Genomic DNA, 26,904 nt, shown 5'->3' with positions numbered 1-26,904 from the left:
GGACCACCTGTACTCTCCTCAGGATATTTTTGTTAATTCCTACAAGGAGACTGTTTCAGTAGTCCAGCCTCGATAGTATGAGAGCCACCGCCACTGTCTTCTTGGCGGCCAAAGGGATCAGATTAAAAAGCGTTCTCAAAGTTTTTATGAGCCCAAAACAGGTCCCGAACATTTACAGAACATGGGGTTTAAATGAAAGGGCAGAGTCAAACCACACGCCTAAATTCTTTGCCACCTCCACCATCGATGGAGCCGCTGTGGTGTTATCTGGCCACCAATCCTTTGGTTGAAAAGGATTATTTTTACTGATTGGTAAGATTTCTGTTTTATCCGTATTACAGCATAGATGATTATCCCTCATCCACTTTATAACTGCTGTAAAACAGGATTTAAAATTTTCTTCCACATCGGTAGAATTCTTGTCTAAAGACAGGATCAATTGAGTATCGTCGGCATACAACGTGATTTCGATCCCATAGTTCGAAATCAGCGAGACAAGAGGGGCCATATATATGTTAAACAGCAGAGGACTTAAAGAAGCCCCCTGGGGCACCCCCGTTTGAGATGACTTATACTGGTGACAGGAAAGGTCCCAGCTAGATCACTTGTTTCCTATTTGCCAAAAAGGATGGGATTCATGCCAATGCGTGATCTTATATACCGCAAGATATCAATCTGTCTAGCAGGATTTTGTGTGAGATAGAATCAAACGCTGCTGACAAGTCTAAAAGGGTTAAGACTGCCCTCTTGCCCTCAACTAAAATAAATTTGATGGTGTCTGATATTTCGAGTAGTGCCGACTCAGTTGAATGTTTTGGTCGGACACCGGATTGACGGTGATGTAAAATCTGTGCTGACTCTACATAACTAGAGAGCTCCTTGTACACTATTTTCTCTGTGATTTTGCCTAAAATAGGTAATAGAGATATGGGCCTATAATTAGCAAGATTTGAGGGATCGATGTTCAATTTCTTCTTCAGGGGTTTTACTATGGCAAATTTCCATTCGTCTGGCACCGTCCCCGTGGCAAGTGAGGAATTCACGATATCATTGATGTGATGTAGAAACATCAGGGAACAGGCATCCGATGGTGAGCCCAATTTGCAGGCCAATATTGCATCCTTGGTCTGGGAGAGGGTAGCCAATTGGAAGGCTTGAAGGCCAGGTCTAGCCTCTCTATTTCCAGACACCTGTCCCACCAAAGGCTCCAAGTGGTCCTGGGTCCCGAAGTTCTTTTGTATGGCCTTAATCTTTTCTTCAAAGTAAATTGCAATGTTATCACATAGCTTCTGAGAGGGAGGGATTTCTACATGGACTCCCTTGGGATCTATGAATGATTTTACAATTGTAAAGATCTCTTTTTGATTATCTTCTGCCATGGTTATTTGATTATGGAAATATACCTTTTTTTACTGATTTAATGGCTGAGTGATATCTTTTCCTAACTTTTTTAAAGTCTGTCGATTAAATTCCTCGTATCCCTTTCTCCATCTGCGTTCCAACTGTTTAGACTGCAGGTGTAATCCTTCTAGTTCTTATGAGAACCAAGGGTCCCTGTTGGGTTTCCTTTTATTTGATCTAACCGAACGATCATTTGGAAGCAGTTCTTCCCCTATCGACGACATCCAATTATGGAACCGAAGCTAGTCCACTCCAGGTGCCCCTGTGAGGATTGGGACCTTGTTGTGTGCTACCGTTTGCAGTGATGTATTGGTAAGTAAGCGCTGCCACTCCTTCCTTGGGGCCCCTACCACTGTCTTCCTTACCCTGTCATCCTTGTCCGGGGTCAGAATATGTAATGGAATGAAGCAGTGGTTGTACCAGATCTGTGGGGATAGCTTTCCTATCTGAAGTGGACCGAAGTTGGTACAAACCGCATCCAGAGTATGCCCAGCCCTGTGTGTTGGCCCCTGGACTATTTGCTTCATACCGAACAGATGAATCATTTCCACGAAGGATCTAACCCCTGGGCTGTCACTACATTCTAAATGGAGATTAACATCGCAGAGTAGCGTAAAGTTTGCATACCTGAGCATAGCCACACTGAGTGCATCTCCGAGTGAGTCCAGGAAGGACTTACTATTGCCTGGGGGGTGATATACCAGCGCCCCAGAAAAGGAGAAGGTATTATCAATGGTGCAGCAAGAACCCATATGTTCTGCTCCCCTAAGACCAGGAAGCGAAAAGACTTTCCATTGTAAAGTCTTCTTATGTAGAACGGCTACCCCTCCCCCCTACCACATTCTCTGTCTACCCTGCACATTGTAAACTCTGGTGGCAAAGCAACCGCAATGTCCGGATTGGAGTCCTCTTTTAGCCAGGATTCTGTTACACATAAAAAATCTAAGATATTATCCATGATCAGTTCCCTGACCTCTAGGGATTGTTGGCCTAATGATCGTGAGTTAATCAGACCCCCCCTGATGTGCATCTCGTGACCATCTCCCTTTCCTTCATCTGTTCCCTTTTCTATGTCACAGAAAGGTATCTGAATCTTGCATTTGTAGCATGATAAAGGACCTATTATTTTATCCACATGTATGTGCTGTTCACAATTATTCTTAGGATTTTGCTCTAGCAAGTACTTAGCTGAAAGCATCCTACCTTGTTTTAAACTGGTAGCATGACTGGCGATGGGCGCGGACGGGCGCAGACAGGGGCGCAGATGGGCTTTCCTTTGGCGCACCACCGGCGCGCCCACTGCGCGCCGGCACCCATCCCTCCATTTATAACGAGTTTATTAATGACTAGACCACCTTCGCTCGAAAATGGCGACCGAGACTATCCCACCGGAAGTGTGGAAAATATTGCGTCGCGCTCCCTCCACAGAATCAGCAGATGTTGTGATGGACCGGGGAGCAGACACTAAAAGTGCTAAAAGTTTCCAATCAGAAACAGGTAGGTGTGCTAGTGCTTTGTTACAGCGCGTTGTACAATTACAATTCACATGCCCCCCCAACAAGTAAAATTTCAGGGGCAGTGCACAAATAAACAAGTGAGTTAAGAAAGGCTGAAAAACGAAGTGGTTAGCTTGGGATGGTAGCTGACCTGAGGCTTGAACCTGGTTCCCCAGCTCCAGTCTGCAGCTCTGACCGTAAGGCCGCAACGTCTCCCCATGTTTGTCCCTCTTTTCATAATCCACCTGGCCCATATTCGGTTGGCCTGTCTTTACCCTATTTGTTATTTAGACCCTAAGTTGACTGTAACATTGCCACTTTATTTTTGGCTGGTTGCTAATGGTATGAGTTTGGTGATGGGTTTTAAGCCTCACTTTCCCTGGATTTCATGTGGTTGTCCATTTTTGTTTCTGTATCCTCCGTCCATTACCAAAATTAACTCACACAGCATTGTTTATACAAAGTTCTACTCTTTCTGATAGCTCCATATGTCTTCTGCCGAAGTCCTTTGAAACTTAACCATTTTCTGGCCATTGTGATAGACTTGTAAAGGAATGTTTGTTATGAAATGCTTAGCCGTGGTATCTAAAAGTTTCACATTGTAGTCGGATATTTTGTCATGATATATTTGTTATTATTTTTAGTGTCGAAGAAGGATACTGTTCTAGAGATATGCACATCATCTCCTCGTCCACCAAAGAGTAAGAGATCCCCCAGGAGAAATGTTTCAGAGGGATGTGCTTCAGGTTAGAAATGTTAACATTGTTCGACTGCTGTATAATGCCTTGTCTTGTTTATTTTAAACTGATTTTATTAGGTTTTTTAAATGTTTATGTAAACTAACATTATAGTTAGAAATTCACATTTAAAGTTCCCATTTCACCAAAGGAGATCTATTTTATGACAAATTATTTACCATATAAGTTTCATGCAAATTCGAACAGGCAGGAGCGTACGTAGAATTATTATGGGGGAAATGTACCCATAAATCAGAGAATCTGAGACACAGACATGGTGCAGACCTAGAAATGTAGAACAATGTCTACTTAAAATTCATACGTTCAAAAGTATCATCATAAAGTCAGTTTAAAAAGGAGAAAAGATGGTCTGTTACAGACAAGACCGTGCTAGACTGACCCAGATTTATTTCAAGACGTTTTGTGAACTATGGACTTGTTAAGAACCTGTTAAGAAAAGAGCAGCGGGTCAGGTGTGTAGAAAGGTATTTGTTGTGCTGTAATCAATAAGGTGCTCAAATGTGAGGTTTAAGGGTATATGCCTAGTCAAGGAACAAGATCTACTGGAAATAGTTTTATGACTATTTGTAGGATACTTAAACCTGGAAAACATGGCTATTCTAGTGAGGAAAGAGGAATAACCCAAAGGTATATTGCTGTATGGACACACTCCTGTCATATCGCTATACGCGGATGGCCTACTATTTTAATCTGTAATGCCAGTGGTAACCTAAAACTGCTCCTCAGCCAACCAGAACTCTGAGTCTAAAACGAATCAAAAAATGAACAGAGAAATACCAAGTCTGTTCCCTCCAAAATCCAAGTCCCACCGAAGTATTCACAACTCACTATATTGCCACTAAAATGGACCACAGTGTCTTTTAGATACCTGGTGATCCGACTGTTCCATGAGGATTACATTAAAATTAAATTAAATTTGTAGATTTACATTGCCCGGCTTATCACCCATGAGGGTATCCAGGTGCTGTTCATGGGCATGGTGAGACTAAGTGATTTGCCCAGAATCACATGATGCTGAGCCAGTGCCAAGACTTGAACCCGGATTCCGGGCTCCCGAGTCAGCAGCTCTGGGCACTGCACTACATCCTGCAGATCCCGTAGAGGGACATCTGGGTGGAGTACTGACAACTGCAAAATAATATATTCCAGGTGCCCCCAATCTTTTGTGTAATAAGAGCTATGTATGTTCAATGAGCTAGTAATATTATTAGAGATGTAATAGTAACTACATGAGTCAAGGTTACTATAGTGGCCACCATATGCAAGATGAACAGCATTGATCACCTCTGTACATCAGGCATGGTTGCCAACAGTAATGTAAAAAATGTGTTGTCAATGTGGAATGCTTTTAACACATACCCACCATCACTGCAATGCCACTAGCTGCAAGTTAATATTAGTAATACCTGCTCCACACTGCTGTTTGAATTTTATCACACAAATATCTGTTTTAAATATATATCTAAAATTCAACCCATATTCCCCAAATACCTAATAATGAGTTTTGAAAATACCCACATTTTCATCTTGAATATACAGTTTTTAGTTTTAATATACACATAATTCAACCAAGCAAAAGCTTCTAATTTAGTTCCCTGGGCTGCACACTGGTTTGGGTTAGATTTGAGTGGAGTGGGGTAGAGTGGAGTGCAGTAGAGTGGGGTGAAGTGGGGTAGATTGGAGTGAGGTGGAGTGTATTGAGGTAGATTGAAATGGAGTAGATTTGATTGGAGTTTGGTGGATTGGAGTTGAGTGGGGTAGATTGAAATGAATTGGGGTAGACTGGAGTGGGGTTGAGTAGACTGGAGTGGGGTTGAGTAGACTGGAGTGGGGTTGAGTAGCCTGGAGTGGGGTTGAGTAGCCTGAAGTGGGGTTGAGTAGCCTGAAGTGGGGTTGAGTAGCCTGAAGTGGGGTTGAGTATCCTGAAGTGGGGTTGAGTAGCCTGAAGTGGGGTTGAGTAGCCTGAAGTGGGGTTGAGTAGCCTGAAGTGGGGTTGAGTAGCCTGAAGTGGGGTTGAGTAGCCTGAAGTTGGGTTGAGTAGCCTGAAGTGGGGTTGAGTAGGCTGAAGTGGGGTTGAGTAGACTGGATTGGAGTGGGGTTGAGTAGACTGGACTGGAGTGGGGTTGAGTAGACTGGATTGGAGTGGGGTTGAGTAGACTGGACTGGAGTGGGGTTGAGTAGACTGGACTGGAGTGGGGTTGAGTAGACTGGACTGGAGTGGGGTTGAGTAGACTGGACTGGAGTGGGGTTGAGTAGACTGGACTGGTCTGGGGTTGAGTAGACTGGACTGGTCTGGGGTTGAGTAGACTGGAGTGGGGTTGAGTAGACTGGACTGGAGTGGGGTTGATTAGACTGGACTGGAGTGGGGTTGAGTAGACTGGACTGGAGTGGGGTTGAGTAGACTGGACTGGAGTGGGGTTGAGTAGACTGGACTGGAGTGGGGTTGAGTAGACTGGACTGGAGTGGGGTTGAGTAGACTGGACTGGAGTGGGGTTGAGTAGACTGGACTGGTCTGGGGTTGAGTAGACTGGACTGGTCTGGGGTTGAGTAGACCGGAGTGGGGTTGGCTAGATCGAGACTGGAGTGGGGTTGAGTAGACTGGAGTGGGGTTGAGTAGACTGGAGTGGGGTTGAGTAGACTGGAGTGGGGTTGAGTAGACTGGAGTGGGGTTGAGTAGACTGGAGTGGGGTTGGGGTTGAGTAGACTGGAGTGGGGTTGAGTAGACTGGAGTAGGGTTGAGTAGACTGGAGTGGTGTTGAGTAGACTGGAGTGGTGTTGAGTAGACTGGAGTTGGGTTGAGTAGACTGGAGTGGGGTTGAGTAGACTGGAGTGGGGTTGAGTAGACTGGAGTGGGGTTGAGTAGACTGGAGTGGGGTTGAGTAGACTGGAGTGGGGTTGAGTAGACTGGAGTGGGGTTGAGTAGACTGGAGTGGGGTTGAGTAGACTGGAGTGGGGTTGAGTAGACTGGAGTGGGGTTGGCTAGACCGGAGTGGGGTTGGCTAGACCGGAGTGGGGTTGGCTAGACTGGAGTGGGGTTGGCTAGACTGGAGTGGGGTTGGCTAGACCGGAGTGGGGTTGGCTAGACCGGAGTGGGGTTGGCTAGACCGGAGTGGGGTTGGCTAGACCGGAGTGGGATTGGCTAGACCGGAGTGGGGTTGGCTAGACCGGAGTGGGGTTGGCTAGACCGGAGTGGGGTTGGCTAGACCGGAGTGGGGTTGGCTAGACCGGAGTGGAGTAGAGTAGGGTAGATTGGAGTGGAGTAGAGTAGGGTAGATTGGAGTGGAGTATAGCTGTGGCAGTTAGACTACATCTCTTACACCTAAGTGCGTAGGAATATAAGGGACCTGAAATTGCATTTGGTGGAATAGATATGAGAATGAGGACGTAGGCACAGGTTTTAAGGAGAAATGGAGTAGTTGCTGCGCTGCACAAAACTGAAGTGCTTTAAACAGACACATGCAAGCTCGAAGAGGCTCTTCCGGAGCTTGATCACTGGCCCACAACACCTATCAACTCGCAAAGTGGCTGGCCCTCGCGGTCACACCGGCACCCAGCTATGCATAACGATTTAATAAAACCAATCAAATGACTGCAACACTCAAGATTATTTCACTCAATGTGAAAGGCCTTAACATTCCGGTTAATAGGCGGCCCGTTCTTTCGTTCCAAGAAAACGCGGACGCACATATCTGTCTTCTCAAGGAGACACATCTTTTGTCAAAGGTCACTTATAGATGAAGAGCCAAGGCATTCCCTCAGCAATTTTTCTCGTCTCACACCGCCAAGACAGCTTGTGTGGCCATTCTGGTCTCCTCTAAGTGCAATGCAGAGTTGGCCCCAAACGGGCCTAAATCATAGGTAGGCAGCTGGCACACACATTCACACTGGGCCCACACACTTTCACCATAGGCACAGTATATGCCCTGAATGAGGGACAGGAGGGGTTCCTTCATGAGGTGGTGTGGAGTTTTCCAAATCCCACAGACAGATTGTTGGTCATAGGGTCGGAGTTTAACCTAGTTTTTGATAATGATATGGACAGATCTAGCCAGCAACAAGCGGACCCTGTCACTCACCAAGGAGGGAAGGCAGCTTCTGACTGAGGCAGGGCTGACTGACATATGCAGGTCGCATCATCCGACGGATAGAGAGTACACTTTCTATTCACATTGCCATAAGACCTATGCTGGGATTGACTATCTTCTAACCACCAGCACAATGACCCAGCAGGCACAACTGGTAGAGATACTATCTTGCACAATATTGGACCACTCAGCAGTGTGTATGTCATTGGCCTTCACTGGTCCTCGACCCACATGCCGCTTTTGGTGGCTCAAAGAGACAAAGCTCCAACACTCCACAGTAGTACAGCTGATGTCAAAAGCAAAGTGGATTACTTCGACGTGAAGGACACGCCCAATACCCCTATTGCAACACTTTGGGACGCCCTGAAGACAGGGGAGAGTTTATCGCTATCACCACATTCGACAACAAAACTTGGCGAGAAAAAAGAGAGCAACTCTCCAGCGAGTGAAAGAGTTAGAATGTATGCACCAGACAACAGGCGCTCCCAGAGTCTGGAGGCAGCTTAAGGTGGCACAAACCCAATTACCAGGCCTCGACATTGATAGGGAAGATTATGCTGTGCTACGGCTTAGACACTCCTTCTACACTGGGGGTGATAGAAGTGGGAGACTCCTGGCACAGCGGCAGGCCTCCAATATACCCACAGTTATTGACCACTCTGGGCAAGAGCAGACTTCTGACCAGGACATTGCAGAAACATTCCGGCAATACTATGCAACCCTATATGAGGCACAGCAACTCTCTGACGATGGGCCTGCCCAATACTTACATGGCGTGAAGACTGCCATACTAACACCTATCCAGACTGAAGACCTTGACTCCCCGAACAAGCTAAAGGAGGTAATCTCAGCCATTTCTAAACAAAAACTTCTTAAGTCCCCAGGCCCGGATGGGGTTTCTTCCCTTTTTTATAAAACCTTCTGCGCCACATTGGCCCCGTGAGGGTGTACAACTCAATTGGGGTCTCCTCCCCCATTCCATCCACCATGCTGGAGGCACTAGTTACAGTCATACCCAAACCGGGAAAGGACAAGTGGCACTGCGCCTCCTTTCGTCCTAACTCCCACCTTAAAGTGGACCTTAAACTGTTCACAGGGATTCGGGTGCAGCGACTCTCCACTTGTCTTCCAGGGTTGATAGACCCAGACCAGTTGGGCTTTGTGCTTATCCGCCAGTGCTCCGATAATACTAAACGCCTCTTCCACATTTATAGACCAGGCAGAGCTTTTTGATATTGAACGCATGATCCTTTCTATTGACGCTGAGAAGGTGTTCGATAGTTTGTACTGGCCCGATCTTACAGCAACCATGCGCCATCTTGGCCTCCAGAGAGATTTATAAGCTGGGCGTTAAGTTAGTTATACCAATCCTACTGCATCTGTCCATGGCACTGGATCCCTTTCCTATCCGATCAGGAACAAGACAGGGTTGCACACTCTCACCACTTCTATTCACCCTTTATATGGAGCCCATGGCCCAAAGATTGCAGAATGATCCCTGTAGGAACTGGGTTCACCAGCTCCCCGAGGGGTAGCTTGGCCCGAGCAGGTAGGCACCCGAAGCTTAGGTGTTAAGTGACTGCCCAGCACACACATCCACTGAGACGACAAATGCACACAAAAACTGAGACCACACCAGTATGTTTGATCCAAATAAATAAGTTTTATCTAAGAGCAAGATCAGGGCAATCAAAAACCACAGTAGTGATAACTCATTACCTTTTCTTAAAAGCGCATATTCTGAATTGCTCAGCCATAAATACATAAATAGTAAATAGTAAAAAAAACTGTAGGCCTGGCATCAGCCTTGCTCCCAGTCAGCACCTGCAAGAAACTCCTTATAGAGACATTCAGAGAACATTTCTTTACTGAGCAATAATCATTTCATCACAGGAGCAACCTAGGAGATAACTGTGGGCATTCATGAAACATTGTAGTAGGCCAGAATAACCATTTCAGTAGGTGAGCAGACCATGCATTAGGCAGGAATAACCATCGCATCAGGCATGAGTAAACCACCTATCCGGCCTACAAGGAGCAGATCAGATCTCAGGAATGGGCCACTCATAAAGCCACAGGGTCCCGTGTTCAACTTTACCCCAGGCAGGGGTAAACTTAACTAGCCCCGGATCCAGGGGCCTACCAGAGTCTTGGCCCAGTTCAGGGGGGCTCTCTTTGGGCTAACAAGGGCCAACGGGCCCAACAGCAATGTGCCCATGGGGAAGGGCGAACTCGGGGCCTCCTCTTACGCCCGCCTCCCCAGGGGTTACCTGGTCTCTTCGGGTCCCACAGGAGCCCTTGCGTTGATTCTGGCAGGAAGGGAGGGGCCCCTGCCCTCCGATGGGCCTTCCGGTGCTTTCCAGGCCCTCCGGGGGCCTGAGCTGGCAGGTGGGGGCTCAGGAGCGTTCGTGCCGGCTCCTCTCCCGGTCCCAGGCCTCCAGAGGCTTCCTCAGGCCCAGGACCAATCAGGCTGCGGCAGGGAGGAGGTGCACCCGCAGCCGCCAATAGCAGTGCGGCCTGCGGGGCGCGTCTTCGGCGTCCAATAGGAGTGCGGCGGGGGCGGAGTCTCTTCCGCGCGTCCGTCACGTGAGGCAGGTTGGCAGAAGCTTCAGGCCTAGCGAGGCCTGACTGAAATACCCGGCGGCCTTCCTCAAGCTCCGGAGGCCGCCGCGGGATCCCTTCACAATTGGGCTGGGCCGCGGTGATCGGCAGCAAGCGCTCCAGCCACAGCGTTCGGGGGGAAAGAGGCAGGTTCCACGAAGTCCAGCGATTTTCTGGCACAGCCGTTCTTGAACAGTCTAGCGCTTGGAGGCAGATCACAGTGCTTTCAAAGGGGCACAGTAGAGGAGCGCTGGGTAGGCAGGGCAAGCAGCACCACATGGGAGATGATGTAGGACAGCAAAGGGGATTAGGCAGGTCAGCGCAGGCCCAGATGAGGGGCGCAGAAGGGACACAGTCCAGTACCTGTTTGATCCCCAGTAGTCCTGGCAGTTGGATTTGTTCTTGGCGCTTGGTGGTTCCTGCGCCCTTGGTAGGTTACAGTCCCTTGGTTTCTTGAAGAGGAGTTGAGTTGAAGGCTTTCCTCAGCAGGTCACTTCAGGTGGTCCCTGGGTTCCCCTCCCGCCGGGCCAGATCAGTGGGCTAGTTCAGTGTTCCTTACTCAGCTTGGTGGGCAGCGCCTAAACCCTGTCACCCCCAGTGGTATAGGTTCCTGACTAGGCCCTACCACCTAAGTCTCCTGCGTAGGGTCCCCCAGGTCAGTGATGCCCCAACTCTCTGGAAAGTTTCCCTCCCTTTTCTTTTATAGTGGCAGTTGGCAGTTGGTGACCATTCCCCTATTCTGGAAGGTTCCAGGAGCTCCCTTACTCTAGCTATGGGCAGGCAGGCAGGCTGGCATTGCTACAATGTTTAGGGGTTCCAGCCAGCTCCTGGCTACTAGAGTGCGTCTAACAAGACCACGCTGCGGTAGCAGGGGTCAGTGGCAGATATGTTGGGGGAAGAGAGCACCTGCACCTTAGCATTGATTAGCAATGGGAAGGTGCCCAGAGACCTAAGGCCAACAAAAAGAAGGTGGGAAAACTAAGGCAAGGGCGAAAAAAAATAGGGAAAGACCACCCTAGGGCTGACAGGTCTAACAATCCCTTGAGATCTTCGGTGGTGTTTGGGGGTAAGGAACATAAGATCAGTTCATACGCGGATGACATAGTCGCCGCCTTGGAAAATCCTGGGGACTCCCTGCCTGCCCTTATGACCGAGTTGGAATGCTTTGTGCAAGTATCTGTATTCAAGGTCAATGTCCATAAGCCACAAGATCTTAATCTGTCACTGACCCCGCACACAATAGAGGTACTCAAATGCGCACATCACCTTCAATTGGCTCAAGAGCCTATTTCCTACTTAGGCCTTCAACTCGCAGCCAGCATACAGTGCACCACTTTATTGAATTACACAACTTTACTGCGGCATATACGGGACTGCCTCCGTAGATAGAGACCACACTCGCTATTTTGGTTGGGCCACATAGCGGCGATAAAAATGACAGTCTTACCTAAGATAATATTCCTATTTCAGACCCTCCTGCTGGCCCCTCCTTCAGGAGTGCTGTACTCTATGCAACGTGATGGAGCGCTTCATCTGTCGTTATCAGCGACCCAGATTACATAGAGAGCTATGTTATAGGCCCCCAATCGAATGGGGATTAGCAATCCTAAATTTGCAGGACTGTTACTGGGCGGTGCAGTTGAGACCCCTGGTAGAATGGTCAAGACCAGAATCCGAGAAGCACTGGCTGTTTACGGACAGAGCTTTGGCTAGACAGCCCCTATGGAGAGTCTCCTTTCTCACAAAGGCGGGAAGGCCACGTAACTTATACTGATCAAGGGTCACACACTCTACTCTATCAGCTTGGGACAGAGTGGCCATATCTCGTGGGTTTCCGACTCTTCCTTCTCCAATCACACCTATAGTCCACAATTCTGATAGATACATCTGCCAGTGGATTCCTCACCTTGTGAATATCCCTTTACGTCAGCAACATTCGGAAATTCTTTTTGTAGCTTCGCGCCGACGTGGACGACGTCATAGAGGCACGGCATCGCACGCGACTCCGCTGACGTCACCGACACTACCATAAGCCCACGCCGGCGTGATGATGTCAGTTCCCTTTTTTCCGCGTCATCGTCGCTAACGGTTTCGGGGAATCTCTTTAGCCTCTTAGTAACTTTTTGCTATTTTCTTCGCTTTTCTGTTTCTTTGTTTCCTTCACGATGTCGACAAAGAAGACCGGCTTCAAGCCTTGCGGAGAGTGTGGGAAAATGATATCAATCACGGACCCACACGAAGATTGCATCTGGTGTCTGAGTTCAGATCATGATGTTGAAGAATGTTCTTCGTGTCGGAAGATGAACCCAAAGGCTCTGCGAGAGAGAGAGAGACCAAACTTCTGGTGGCGAAGCTGACTGGTGACAAAAGAAAAAATTCTTCGAGGTCTCGTTCGAGAAGGGCGAGGTCAAGATCGGCGTCGAGATAAAGGCCTCGAGAAGAGTCGTCTTCGAAGTCACCATCAGACCATTCTTCGAAGTCAAGGAAGAAGCATAAGAAAAGAAGACACGAGTCCCGACGTCACTCCGGTAGGGATTCGGACTCGAGGTCGAAGTCACCTAAAAAGGTACGTTTGAAGGTGGTTCCTCCGGAGGAGGACTTGTATCCGGAAGGTGAAGCTTCGCCTTCGGAGTCGTAGGTTCCGGCTCCGTCTCCGGTACAATCTCCGGCGTCGTCCCCGGCCCGTGAGGATGAGGAGGAAGTTCTGGTTGGTGAGAATTCTGTGCCTGTAGAAGAGCCGAATTCGGAACCACCTCGAGGCCAGCCCGAGGGTCTTCAGCCACCATTTCCGGCCCCTGGCCAAGATCCATCAGCGCTATGTATGGTGTATTTTCAAGGGCCTGGTACCCCTCTGGTGTGCCTTCGGGTCCCATGGGTCCACTAGCCTTCAATTTAGGAGTTCCACACTCCTATGCTCCGGCTCCATTTTTGCCATTCATGCCGGCTCAGACACCGCCTTGGCAATACCCGGCTCCGCCGAGATCGTCGACGCCGATACCGACGACGTCTGCACCGAGTCGACCGCGAGGTAAAGCCACTTTGCCATCGGATTCGATACCGACGTCGGTTCCGGCTCAGTCGGAGTCGTTGGTGGATCCGACGGCGTGGCGTGTGAAGGAAAGGTCCAGGAGGGAGGCTCAGCACCTCATAGAAGAGCAGAGATATACAGAAGCTCAAGCTGAAATGGAAGAAGGTGAGCTTGAGGATGACTGTTTCGATAAACTGGCGGAGGCTAGTGGCCTGGAGTTTTCTCCAGAGTGGGAGCTACCTTCTGTATCTGATGCCCCTTCAAAAGACATTCAGCCTTATCACATGGTTATGAGGAAGGCAGCGGAACTTTTGAATTTGACTCTTCCTACAGTAGAATTTAAGTCTAATCTACTAACTGAGGTTCTGCATACGCCCAGTTCTATGGTGGAACCGTTACTCCCCTTTAATGAGGCTTTAACGGAGCCTATTATGGAAGTTTGGAAAAAGCCACTTATAGCACCAGCAGTTTCCAGGAGTGTGGCAAGAAGGTACAGGGTCGCCCCAGAAGACCCTGCTTTTCTGACTTCTCATCCTTCACCTGAAAGTTTAGTAATCCAGGCAGCCTGTTCCAAAAAGACTGTGAGTGCATTTCCTCAAGTGCCTGGAGATAAGGATGCAAAGAAGCAAGATCAGGTTGCTAAAAAGACCTTTTCTTCTGCGAGTATGGCATTAAAGTCAACCAATGCCACTTGCCTTATGGGGAGATATGTACATGCTCTCATGGATACACTGCGTCTTCTGGCACCTAAGATCCCTGATGACAGCAGGAAAGATTTTGAAGAAGTACTAACGGATGCGCAGGCAGCTGCTCGTCAGGTGATACAAAGTGGACTAGACACTGTGGATTCCGTGGCACGCATCATGGGTACTGCAGTTGCTACAAGAAGATCAGCTTGGCTGAAATCTTCGGATTTTTCAGCGGATGTTCAGGATGCTTTGTTAGATCTGCAGTTTGATGGTGCTGGACTCTTTGGTAAAAAAGCTGATACGGCCTTAGAAAGATTTAAGGACAGTAGAGCTACTGCCAAATCTTTAGAGCTTCAGACCAAGGGTTCTTCTACCAGAAGGTTCAAAGGATATGGTCGCTCTTCCTTAAGCACCTATCGGCAAGGTAAACAGCAGCAGCAGCAGCAGAATCCCTTGTACAAGTCGTACAGGGGAAAACAAAGAGCTCGTCCTAGAGGTCGCCAGGCCTCCTCCTCCTCCACTTCTTCCAACCCCCCAGCCTCGGAAAAGCAGCCCTAGATCCGCCATTCAGGATCATGTGGGTCCGGTGGGGGGTCAGCTTACCCACTTTCTACGGGATTGGGAATCGGTTACATCAGATCTTTGGGTTCTCAATCTCGTAGAAAATGGGTATGCTCTTCCCTTTCGGGAATTTCCTCCCAATTACCCTCCTTGCCAAGGTTTTTGGATGGAGGAACACCTCTTACTTCTGCAGGAGGAAGTGCAGACGCTATTAAGAAAGGGTGCGATAGAGGTGGTGCCAGAGCAGGAAAGGGGTCAGGGATGCTATTTCCTGATTCCCAAGAAGGGTGGCAGACTTCCTCCAATCCTGGATCTCAGGATCTTGAATCTTTATCGAAAACAAGAGAAGTTCAAGATGCTCACCCTTGTGCAGGTTCTTCAGGCGCTGCTGGAAGAAGACTGGATGGTGTCGCTCGACTTGCAGGATGCGTATTTTCACATCCCAATCCTGACGTCGCACAGGAAGTATCTCCGGTTTTCGGTGGGATCGCAACATTATCAGTTTGCGGTCCTTCCTTTTGGAATTACTACTGCTCCTCGAGTCTTCACCAAGGTGATGGCGGTGGTGGCTGCACATCTCAGAAGGTGGGGGATTCCAGTATTCCCCTATTTGGACGACTGGCTGATCAAAGCAGAGTTGTCAGAGAGAGTGCTCCAGCATCTGCAGGAGACAACTCAGTTGTTGTACCGGTTGGGTTTTTCAATAAATGTACCCAAGTCTCACCTGGTGCCCTCCCAGCGCAACCTGTTCATAGGTGCTGTACTGGACACAGCTGTATGTCGTGCATTCCCTCCTCCTCAAAGGATTCGCGACATACAGGAAATGATTCCTTTATTTCACAATGGAGCGGTCGTTCCAGTCCTGGAGTTCCTTCGCCTGCTCGGTCTGATGGCTTCTTGCATTCTGTTTGTCAACCATGCACGCTGGCACATGAGGGCGCTCCAGTGGGGCCTCCGCAGGCAGTGGTATCAACACAACGGAGATCTCAGGGAGTCTGTGAGGATCTCCAGAGAAACTGCGGCGGATCTATCTTGGTGGAGCGTTGGAAGGCAATCTGTCTCAGGGAAAGCCTTTTCATCTGCCTCCCCCGGTGGCCGCAGTGATTACGGATGCATCCACTCTAGGGTGGGGTGCTCATCTGGGGGATCTAGAGGTCAAAGGTCTTTGGTCTCCAGAAGAAAGGTTGCTTCACATCAACCTTCTAGAGTTACGGGCGATTCGTTTGGCACTCAAGGCCTTCCTCCCTTCCCTTCGCGGTAGGTCAGTTCAAGTCCTGACGACAATACGACCGCGATGTGGTATGTCAACAAGCAGGGAGGAGTGGGGTCGCAGTGTCTCTGCAGACAGGCTCTGCGCCTTTGGTCCTGGGTTCAGGACCATCAGATTTGTCTGATGGCAAATCATCTGGCCGGAGTTCTGAACGTGCGTGCAGACAGTCTCAGTCGGCAGTTTTCGGCCGACCACGAGTGGAGGCTTCACACGGAGGTGGTTCGTCACGTCTTTCGGACGTGGAGAACTCTTCAGGTGGACCTGTTTGCCACTCGCGAGAATGCTCACTGCCGGTCCCTCTGCAGTCTCCAGTATCCGATTCAAGGAGCCTTGGGTGACGCGTTTCAGTTGAGTTTGGGAAGTCAACTCCTTTACGCGTTTCTTCCCATACCTTTGATTCCTCGGGTTCTGAGGAAGATTCGCCAAGACTGGGCCCAAGTTATTCTGATCGCTCCGGATTGGCCAAGAAGGGTGTGGTACACGGATCTTCTCCACCTCTCCTCTAGCCCGCCGCTCCGTCTCCCGTTCAGGGCAGATCTCCTCTCCCAGATGGAGGGGCAGGTTCTACACCCCACCTCCAGACATTACACCTTCATGCCTGGAGATTGAACGGGACAACCTGAATTCCTTTTCTCTCCCACACGATGTGGTGGATGTCATTCTTTCGGCTAGACGTGACTCCACTAAATCCATTTATTCATATAGATGGTCGAAATTTGTCTCTTGATGTGGGGAGAAGTCTGTTAACCCTCTGAAGGCTCGTTTGTCTGATATTTTACAGTTTGCTCTTTCTTTAGCACAGCAGGGTTTTGCTGTTGCCACAGTGAAGGGTTATCTTTCACCATTGTCGGCATTTCTCTGTTTGCCGGATCAGCCGTCTCTCTTCAAGTCTCCTGTGGTTTTAAGGTTTTTGAAGGGCCTCACAAGTAAGTTCCCTCCTACTCCCTTTATTGTGCCTCAATGGGATTTAAATCTTGTTTTAACTTACTTGATGGGTTCTCCCTTTGAACCCTTACACAAGTGTCCCATGAGGCTTTTGTCTTTTAAGACGGTCTTCCTGGTTGCGATCACCTCGGCAAGGAGGGTAAGTGAGCTTCAAGCTCTTAGTTCCAAGCCCCCATTCTTGACCATTCATGCTGAACGAGTGGTTCTTAGGACCAGGACTGCTTTTCTCCCTAAGGTGGTAACTCCCTTCCATCTAGGACAAACTATTACCCTTCCTACCTTTTATCCTCCCCCTAACCCTTCCAAGGAGGAGGAGAGACTACACCGTCTGGACCCTAAGGGGGCGGTGAACTTTTATCTCGATAGGACTAGAGACTATCGAGTGGATGACCAGCTCTTCATTGGATTTGCTGGCTGCAAGAAAGGAAGAGCTGTGCCCAAGCACACTCTTTCAAGATGGATCATCCTCTGTATAAAGATCTGCTACTCTTTGGCCGGTAAGGAACCTCCAGAGGGTATAAGATCTCACTCTACAAGAGCAAAGTCATCAACTTCTGCTTTGTCTAGGGGTGTACCTGTAGAGGATATTTGTAGGGCCGCGCCTTGGACCTCCCTCCACACTTTCGCGAAGCATTACTGCTTAGATGCCGAGGTGAGGCGAGAAGGTCACTTTGCACTCTCTGTCCTCCAGGATTTTCTGGTATAGGAGAGTGGACACCCTCCTCCGGGAGTGGGGACTGCTGTGGGACTCTATTCACAAGGTGAGGAATCCACTGGAAGATGTATCTATCAGAAGAACAAGTTACTTACCTTCGGTAACGCTTTTTCTGGTAGATACAGTATCTGCCTGTGGATTCCTCACTGACCCACCCGCCTCCCCGTTGTCCACTCTTCTATACCAGAGTTACTGTAATGTATCTACTTTATTATCAAGGAGTTGTTTATTTCAAATGTTTTATTGCATTTGTTTCACACTGTGTGTGTCACCTTGACATTTGTGTACTGTGTATACTGTGTATATTTCTACTGTCGTTGGTCCATCCGTGTGCCTCGAAGGCACGGAAAAAAGGGCGGAACTGACGTCATCATGCCGGCGTGGGCCTATTGTAGTGTTGGTGACGTCAGCGGAGTCGCGTGCAATGCCGTGCCTCTATGATGTTGTCCACGTCGGCGCAAAGCTACAAAAAGAATTTCCGAATGTTGCTGACGCAAGGGGATATTCACAAGGTGAGGAATCCACAGGCAGATACTGTATCTACCAGAAAAAGCGTTACCGAAGGTAAGTAACTTGTTCTACTGCCTTTACCCCTGGTCTTGACACAAGAGCATTTGCTCTATGGACCAAAGAGGACTGCCGGACCATAGGACATTTCTTTGATGTGGAGGGGCCCTTCTCATTTGATGACTAAAGTACACAACAGAATCTCCTAGAGAAGGAACGCTTCTGCTACCACAAAATCCGGCATCGGGTTATGCTGTCAGAAGTACCGGAGGCGGCACAGAGGTCCCTTATGCCTTTGAGAAATGGTTAGTGACGAAAAACACATGGACTCGTGCTTGACAAAAGAACTCTATAGACGGACATTTATTGCAGAGTTCGTCACACGACACGCAGTGTAGCGAACATAGAGACCGCAACGAAAATAGCTACCTATTGGTATCTTTCTCCTCCAAGGCTTCATAGAGGTAACCCAACCTGAAGCCCCCAACGCTGGAGACCATGTGGCTCGCTGGACACCCTAACCCACCTGCTGTCGGAATGCCCTCAAATCTCGGGCTACTGGACGCAGGTATTAGATGACATCAACACCCAATTCAACACCCAGGCACCCCGCTTTCTTGCTTACACTCTATCGGGACTTCATACCCTCTCACCTTTCCACTCAGAACACGGAGGGGTTGGCACATTGCATTAGCGCTGGGAGAGGCTGTCCAAAATATTCTATCTCACTTGGGGACGACCACCTTGCCCACTTATCTGGGGTGGCTTCACAGTCTTTGGCGCATTCTTGGGATGGAAAGGATCTCTCTCTCCAATCCAGGGGCCACGTTCCAAGATCTCTCGAAACCCTTTCAGTCGCTGTTGACCTAGGAGTTTAAAGAACTTACCTGCCCAAGGTACCTGAGATTGTTGCGACTAGTTGACCCACCACAAACCGCACCGAAACACCAACGGTAATAGGCTACTACAGGACAGGGGTCTCCAGCCAGGGAGCGAGTCCAAGGGCACATAAAATAAAGCTGCATGCCTCAGAGGGAGGAGGAGCGGGATTGATGGTGGTTTTTGTTTATTTTTATTTTCTTTCATCCAAGCCAGCCTAATTGATGGGGCTTATAGCAGTACTTACAGAGTGTAGTGTATTGTTGTATGTTGTATGGTTATGCTGAGAGTCAATAAAGACATTTAAACATAAACAGACACATTACTTTGTTTGTGCAGAGAAGAGATGGAATACAAAAATCCAAGGTCAGCGACCTTGCACCTCCTACAACCTTCCCTAGCAGTCAGTTCAGTACACACATTCCTTAGTATCAGGTGCCTTAAGATGCTACTTCAAGGCAGATCTTTTCTTTATTTCCTCAATACATGCTTTACTATGTTCAAAACTTTTGGCAAGAGTGACAACCTCTGATAAAGAGAGGTCATCTTTTTGCAAAACGCTCTCTCTAGCTTTCTGTACACAACATTGATATATCCTCAGTGTTACATTTACATGTAATCAGCCTAGGTCCTCCTAGCTGCTCAGCCAGAGTGAGAGATGGTAACGGAATGTTGTTGTGACTGTGATGAATGGAATGCCTGGGTGCCTGTGTGGATGAGTGGTGACAGTTGGAGATGGGCTGAGCAGCTAGGCAGGCTGCTCCTGGTGATGCTGGTACATGGCTAGTACCTGACCAGAGTTGGCTGAACTATGATTGATGCTACCTTTACATGGAACCAATAAAGAAGACTTGAAATATACTACATGGCTACCAGTGTCTCTATGTCCAGGGTACAACAATCATCCTAACATAAACTGATCACAAAGACTTTCTTCAATGGTGATACCTAAAGAACACGTGGATGCTAGTTTCCTTAAAACAGAAACATATTCCTCAACAGATTCACCAGACCTCTGCATACGCTTACCAAATTGATATTTTTCCAAGACCCTTGAAACTTTAGGTAAATAATGTAGATCTAATTTGTTAATACATATTTCGTATTCATTTAAATTATTACTTATCTCTGAAGACAAATCAGGTAAGTGCCGAAAAACGTCTTGGCCTTCAGACAAGTAATAATGCCATTCTGCGTTCTGCACTTAAAGATTTTCCACACACCCTTGCTTAATTTATGAAAACATTCATCCATTTTTTCCATGGGATTTGTGGTTCACCAGGATTCATAAGAAAGAAAGAAAGGTGGAGGAGGAACATTCTGCTTTGTGTCACAAAACAGAGTTGAAATAAGATATTAGGGGGCAGATGTAGGTGATCCCAGATTACCGATTCTTAAATACCGAACCATACCGATTCGGTATTTAAGAACAGGCAAATGGGATGTAGGTATTTTTTCCGAAAAAATAACAGAATCAGTAAGTTTCGGTAATTACTGAATCGGTATTTACCGATTCGGTAATTGCCATTCATTCCTATGGGCCTGGAGGCTAATAGGAATGAATGTCAATTACTGAATCGGTAAATACCGATTTGGTAATTGGGGGAACATTGAAGGGTGGCAGGGTGTCACTTTGACACCCTGTTGCACCCCTCAATTGTGTATGGGTGCGCATGTTGCAGAAATACATGCCCTAAGGGCATGTATGTCTGCAACATGGCACTGTTGGAAAAGCAAAAAAAATGCTTTTTCAAGGATTTTCATTAATAACGAATCCTTAACTGAGGAATGCACTAACTTGAGTGCTTCCTACATCCTGGATTCGGTATTTTACCGAAACGGTATGTTAAGAATTCGGTATTTTACCGAATCCTTAAATTACCGATTCGGTAAAATACCGAATCCTTAAAAAATGCCACCTACATCTGGAAAGCCCAATACCGGTCGGTAACGGCCGAAAATCGGTAATTTCGGCCGTTACCGACCGGTATTGGGCGGCCTACATCTGGCCCTATGTGTGATAATGTCAAAACTGCAAACTGCAACGTACTGCAAAACAGTAAAATATGGGTGCGCCTGTCACCGAGCAAAAGTTCCACTGTAGAGTAACAGATCAATCAAGAGAGTAAAATTGCAGTAAAATGATTATTTTGAATGAATGGAGAAGTGCACGTATGAGCACTGATTGAAAGATGAAACTTTAAAACTAAATAATATGCTTAGAGCCGTGTGCATCGGCGATGATGCACTGGTAAGTTCACAGTGATATTGGGTAAATCAGCAAGTATTAAACAGCCCAAAGAACTGTGCACATCAGTGATAAGCAAGACATCTGTGTGGAGGATTTAACTGTATGAAGGAATGTGCATATGAGCGATGAATAAATCAGCTGTGTATAATATGAGAGAGCCGATCCAAGTTGCTGTTGCTAGGTAACCAGAAGACTCTTCCAAAATGGCTGCACGCTGCATGATGGCAAGACGTGGAGTTGCTGTTGCTAGGTAACTAGAAGCCTCTTCTTAAACGGCCTCACTCTGCGTGACGGCAAGCCGTGGAGAGAGCGTCCAGTCCCTTTGCGTTTAGGTGCGGCCTCGCGCATGCTCACACGTTATGTTATGTTATGTTATGGGTTTTATAGAGCGCGCAGCTGCTCCAGCAAAGGGGCGTCCCGGCGCTGATCCTAAACAAAACACAACAGACACAGAAAACCGGAATTTTTAAGGAAACAGAAAAGTTTTGATGGCCTTCCTAAATTGGTACAGATCATTAATTTCTCGCAAGTTGGAAGGGAGGGCATTCCAGAGCTTGGCTGCCAGATAACGGAAAGAGCGTCCCCCAGCTCTAGCACGATTGAAACGGGGGATTTCAACCAGATTCTGGTTGGCTGAGCGAAGGGCTCGCGTAGGCACATACATCCTTAGGAGGGGTTTTAACATTTTAGGATTAGGATGTTTTAAGATTTTAAAGGAGATGCATAGCGCTTTAAATTGTATTCGTTGGGCTACTGGGAGCCAGTGTAGCTTACGAATAGTGTTAGAGGTAGAACTAAAGCGGGGCAGGCCTACTACAGCTCTTGCAGCTGCGTTCTGGATGCGCTGGAGGCGAGCCGTTTCTGCTTTATTAGTCCCAAGGAGCAAAGAGGACGCATAGTCCAATCTAGACAATATCATTGACTGAACGATAAGTTGTCTGGTATCAGAGTCAAAAAATTTCAGAATGGTTCTTAAGCTCCGTAGAATACCGAAACATACGGCGGCCACCTTGCAACACTCTGAGGAAAGCGCTCACGCTGAGGTACATCCTCGCGCACAACCACGCACCGAGGAGTGCTTTGTAGGGCGTCACGTGTGAATTTGGGAGCCTTAACGCGGTGATAAAATGTGTCTCTCTATAATTAAAGAAGGTCCCAGGTCAGGCGGAAGTCCCAAACTAACCCAGCAACTCCTTACTTGAAAAGATGTTTTGAAGCTTGTAAGAACAGCTCCTTCCTCGAGGGGGAGTAGAGGCAGGCCCGCAACACCCATTGAACTCAAAGGCCCGCTCCCGCCCCCCCCCCCACCCCCGACCCCCCCGTCGTGTGTGGCAGCCCGGGATGAGACAGATCCCGGGCACACACATAGCCGCACCCGAACGTTTAACAGGTCTTTAAAAGACCATTCGAATGTTAATTAGGCCTTGCAGTTGTTTCACCCCTTCTAAGAGCCCCTGCAGCCCCACTCTGCCTACTGATTAAATGTTCAGCCCCCCCCCCCCGAAATTTTTTCTTAGCCCCCCCCCCCCCCCCCCCCCCTGGGGAAATTTGGCTCTAGTTGCGCCTCTGAGTAGAGGGCAGCTTAAATTCACAGCGCGTTGCTTGCTTTCTTGGAAAAGTTGAACGGTTTAATGCAGCAGTCAGGTATTTTAAAACGATGTGTTAGTGTAGAAAACTATAGAGTTGAAGTGATGTCATCCAGGGGTAGGTCCACTCTTCTCCAAGTCGTTGAAGGCAATATGATGATTCAGATTATGGATGCTTTATTTAAGTTGGCTGGTAAATTCTTCTGCCTCTGCAGCACAGTCACCATCAGGTCAGATCAGGCTCTCCAACTGACTTACTTCAAGGACAAACATTCTATCACCATGAACAACTAGAATACAGTCCCAACATTCTAGTTCAACTAACACTGATATTTACAACACATATCAGTGTTAGCTACAATACAGGATACTAAAGTATGCTTTAAACAGACACACACTTTGTATGCGTAGAGAAGAGGCGCAGCCTACAGGCACATGCAGTCATATGGGGTGCTTTAATATTCTACTCCATTTGTTTGGTGCCATTGAGGGCAGCACTAAACTGTAAAAAAAAACTGTCCCAGACTGCTTCAATAGTCTGTGCCATTTGTTTGGCACTGAGTTCCAAAACAAAAGAAGGCAACAGCAAACGAATCTGTAGGACAGAAGTTGAAAGCAACCCAAAGGTGTAGCATGGAATTGGAAATGATGGTTAGAAAAAAATAAATAAATAAAAGCATCCTGAATCACAGCGCGAACAGCGGAAGGACACTAATACATTTAAATAAAATAGTACTCGGTCCACGCTACTGAGAAATAAAAGGAAGTGAGGCGTATATTGGCCAATTAGGAGGCAGCTGAAAAGAATGACAATCAAACCAGCAAATGATAATGGGGTGGGCTCCAAGCTCTTTACTCTATACAATACCCCTCAGGATCAGCGCATTTGCAATCTTAGACGAGACCTAAACATTTTGTTTTTGCCCCACCTTTTGCATTTCTTCACAAACAAACCCATGAAAATCCCTAAACAGATATTTAAAGCACTGAACATTATGCTTGTTAAACCCGACACGGAGAGGGGGCAGAAACAAAGTTACCCTATGTAAACTGCATTTGTCCATTTCGGAAAGAGGGCTTGGAGTCCTCAGTCATGAGAATTAATATATAAGGTGATAACAATTTCAAAATCGTCCCCATTATTTGAGAGTTGAAATAACACATCTAAGTTAAATCATTGTAACATTGGTTATGTCCATGACACACACGATTATAAAGCACAGAAACAATGAGAAAATAAACGCATGTGAGCTTTTATTCAAGCACACAGTCTCAAAAACTTTCTATTAGCACACTTTACCCATTGTGACTGCTATCATATTGAAGTGGTTGGCATATATGTGTGTTGAATACAAAAATGTTCTTTAAACCACAAATAAACTACCAACTACATACATCAGCAAGAATATCCATCTACCCGATGAAGGCTTCAGTAAGAGTACCCATCTACCCATTGGAGGTTAATATCTGAGCTTAGAGCCCAACAATGTTAGTTCTTATATCTTGGAAAGGTGGGATTTTTAATCTAGAATCAGAATCAGAACTCTAGAATCCCGCCACAGGTCGACTAGACCTTTTTACCTGTCATAGAGTGTAGAAGGCAATCTTTTTCAACATCTCAATTCGAACTACCTCCATCACCTTCCCCAAAGAACCACTGACAAAAAGTCAAATTTAAAGATTTATTATAAAGCCAAAAGCAGTTGTGTATATAAACACCTCAGTAAAAGATTCAGTAGATATACAGGCACTAATACAAACATAATCCTACGAAAGAGTCTCAGTCGACTAAGAAACAACACCAGTATGATTTCCAAGACCACCAGGCTTGCAAGAATTGCTATAATTTGGGTCTTGGTGGGCATGGAAAAAAAGAAGAAATACATCCAGATAAATCTGTCCCTACACTATACTAAATGACATCCCTACAAACAGGTTCTCTCCTAACAAAGGTGTCAGCCGTGGTGACTTCCAAAGAAGTTCACTCACTTCGTTCGGACTTAGCCTAAGAACTCATCTCGCATAGCAAAAGCTCTCTGCCTACCCAGCATCTTTCTTCGCCCTCGTGCGCTTCTGCTCTGCTCTCCTGTCGGGGTGCTGTCCCTAATACAAAACCCACAATGAGGGCGACACACCCAGAGGGACGCCCCCCCTCTAAGCATCAATTTTCAAAGTATCTTCATTACGACATCTTCCTCCTTGTTCGTTGAAAAACGGCCTTGGGTCCCAGAGTCGTCTTCTCTTGAAGTTACTTCCCTAAAATTCCACAGCCACTCCTCCATGTCTAGAACTAACATCCTAACGCTCATATACAATGGGCCCTTCTCTACTATCTCTAGTTAACCTTGCACCTGCAAAAGAACGCACATAAATCGATTCGCAGCCCCATGCTACTTGCAATTAATTCTCTAAAACAACCTTCCAGGAAAAGTATTTCCATGATTTAATGTGATGTGAAACATTCCTAGTTTGGCGTACACAATCCTCTCTCCCCACCTGGGCCTCTGCACGTTTTCGAGATGTCACCCTCTAGCATTTGGCAAACAGTTTCGTTCATTAGGCCTACATCATTATAGCAAAAGAAAGAATACATTTTCTAACTAAACACTTCTATGTCGTTACATGAATACAATATTGAATTACTAAACATGCATTTAAATACATCAAGGCCTCCTAAAGCATCCTTTAACTGAATTATTATTACACTACAAACACACTTCTAAGTTAACATAACATTAGTATTTCAAAACCGCTTTACGTTACAGCTATGTAAATCCTGGTACATGAGTTCATAGCTTTGTGTCACATTTGAGCATGATTATAATCCTCTATATATGCGGGTGCTGATTACTCGTGGATATGATGCACCCCTACAATTTCTAACACAGTTTTGCTCTCTCTCAGTCCCCCTTTTGATGACCTGTGTCATCACCACCAACCCACATTCCTTAGGGTAGGGACCGATCTAAACAGCACTTGTAGCGAAGTTTCCTCGCCGGAGCATTTCTAATGCTCTTAAACTTCTGTATTGAGTGTCCTGCAACTCCTCCATTCTCTGTGCCTGTACCCTCACTGATCTAGCCAACCTATTGGACCTATAGCATTTGTACAAGCTCAACAAACCCCATATTCCAATCACACAGGCCACTATAATGATGAGGGGCTCCAGTATGTATTCAAGAAAACTCCTTCCCAGGTTTGCAAACCAACTTCCAACACTTCCAAACCCCTTGCCAACCTTCTCCCATGTATTTTCTTGCGTCAAATCGTTAATCTCATAGTGGATTGCAGTAATATTGCGTATATGTTTCTTCAGATCTTTAGAATTGTCCGGAATATACGTGCAACATTCCTGAACCTTTAAAAGCTTTCAGACTCCGCCCTCTTTTGCTAACAGGACGTCTAGGGCCAGGCGGTTTTGTAAAACCATCGCCCGTATCGATAACATCTCACCATGGATCAACACCAGTGATTTTGCCGTACTCATTGATAATTCATCCACCACTGTTGCTAATCTCCGTATTTTCACGTCATTTAAAATCACTCCCAACATCGGCATCGCAGCTCCAAACACATCCCCCACTATTGCACCAGCACTTTCTCCTCTCTTCACCCTTGTCAATTTGCCACCCTCCACTTGATCAAAATCCTCAGTGTGATATATCTTAGGAAAGATAATCGCCAGGTAACATGTCCCATACCACATATCCGGTAACCTCACGTACGCATTTCTTCCACAAACAAAATACACCGTAGGGATCACTTGCACCACGCTCTTCAGGAAATCCTTGGTGTAATATTCTATTTTGAAAGTGTGTTCACAAGTTGTCTCGCCCACATACACATTTTCATAATACGTCTTTGGCCTATGCAAACACAACTTCCCTTTCTGTACCACATCTAAAGCTATCGGACCATAGCTTCCCTTTGACTTATGCCCAAGCTCCTCGTCCGTCCAATCTACCTTTCCCTGACCTGACGTCTGCAACTGTTTTTGTTTCTGATACCTATCTTCCACCTGTTCTACGAACTTCTTCTCTACTTCGGTCAAGGAGCAGGTCAAGTTGTGTCGGTGTGCGTATGAGGTATCTATGGCTTTTGTTGGAATGAAAAAATATCTAAGTCTATCCTC

The 26,904-nt window shown here is 47.0% G+C and overlaps 1 protein-coding gene across 2 annotated transcripts in view; it reads left to right on the top strand.

Annotated features, from left to right (window-relative positions):
- Positions 1-26,904, top strand: part of CEP89 (centrosomal protein 89) — a 1,308,678-nt gene that overhangs the window by 232,306 nt on the left and 1,049,468 nt on the right. For both annotated transcript variants that reach the window (XM_086945134.1, XM_086945133.1), the window contains exon 7: positions 3,542-3,643. In XM_086945134.1, coding sequence (XP_086801260.1) covers positions 3,542-3,643 — 102 coding nt within the window. The remainder of the gene's footprint in view (positions 1-3,541; positions 3,644-26,904) is intronic.

Source organism: Lissotriton vulgaris, chromosome 12 (assembly GCF_964263255.1).
Source record: "Lissotriton vulgaris chromosome 12, aLisVul1.2, whole genome shotgun sequence".
NCBI lineage: Eukaryota > Metazoa > Chordata > Amphibia > Caudata > Salamandridae > Lissotriton > Lissotriton vulgaris.
Note: the sequence above shows the minus strand (reverse complement) of the source record. Positions and strands in the feature narration are given on the sequence as shown.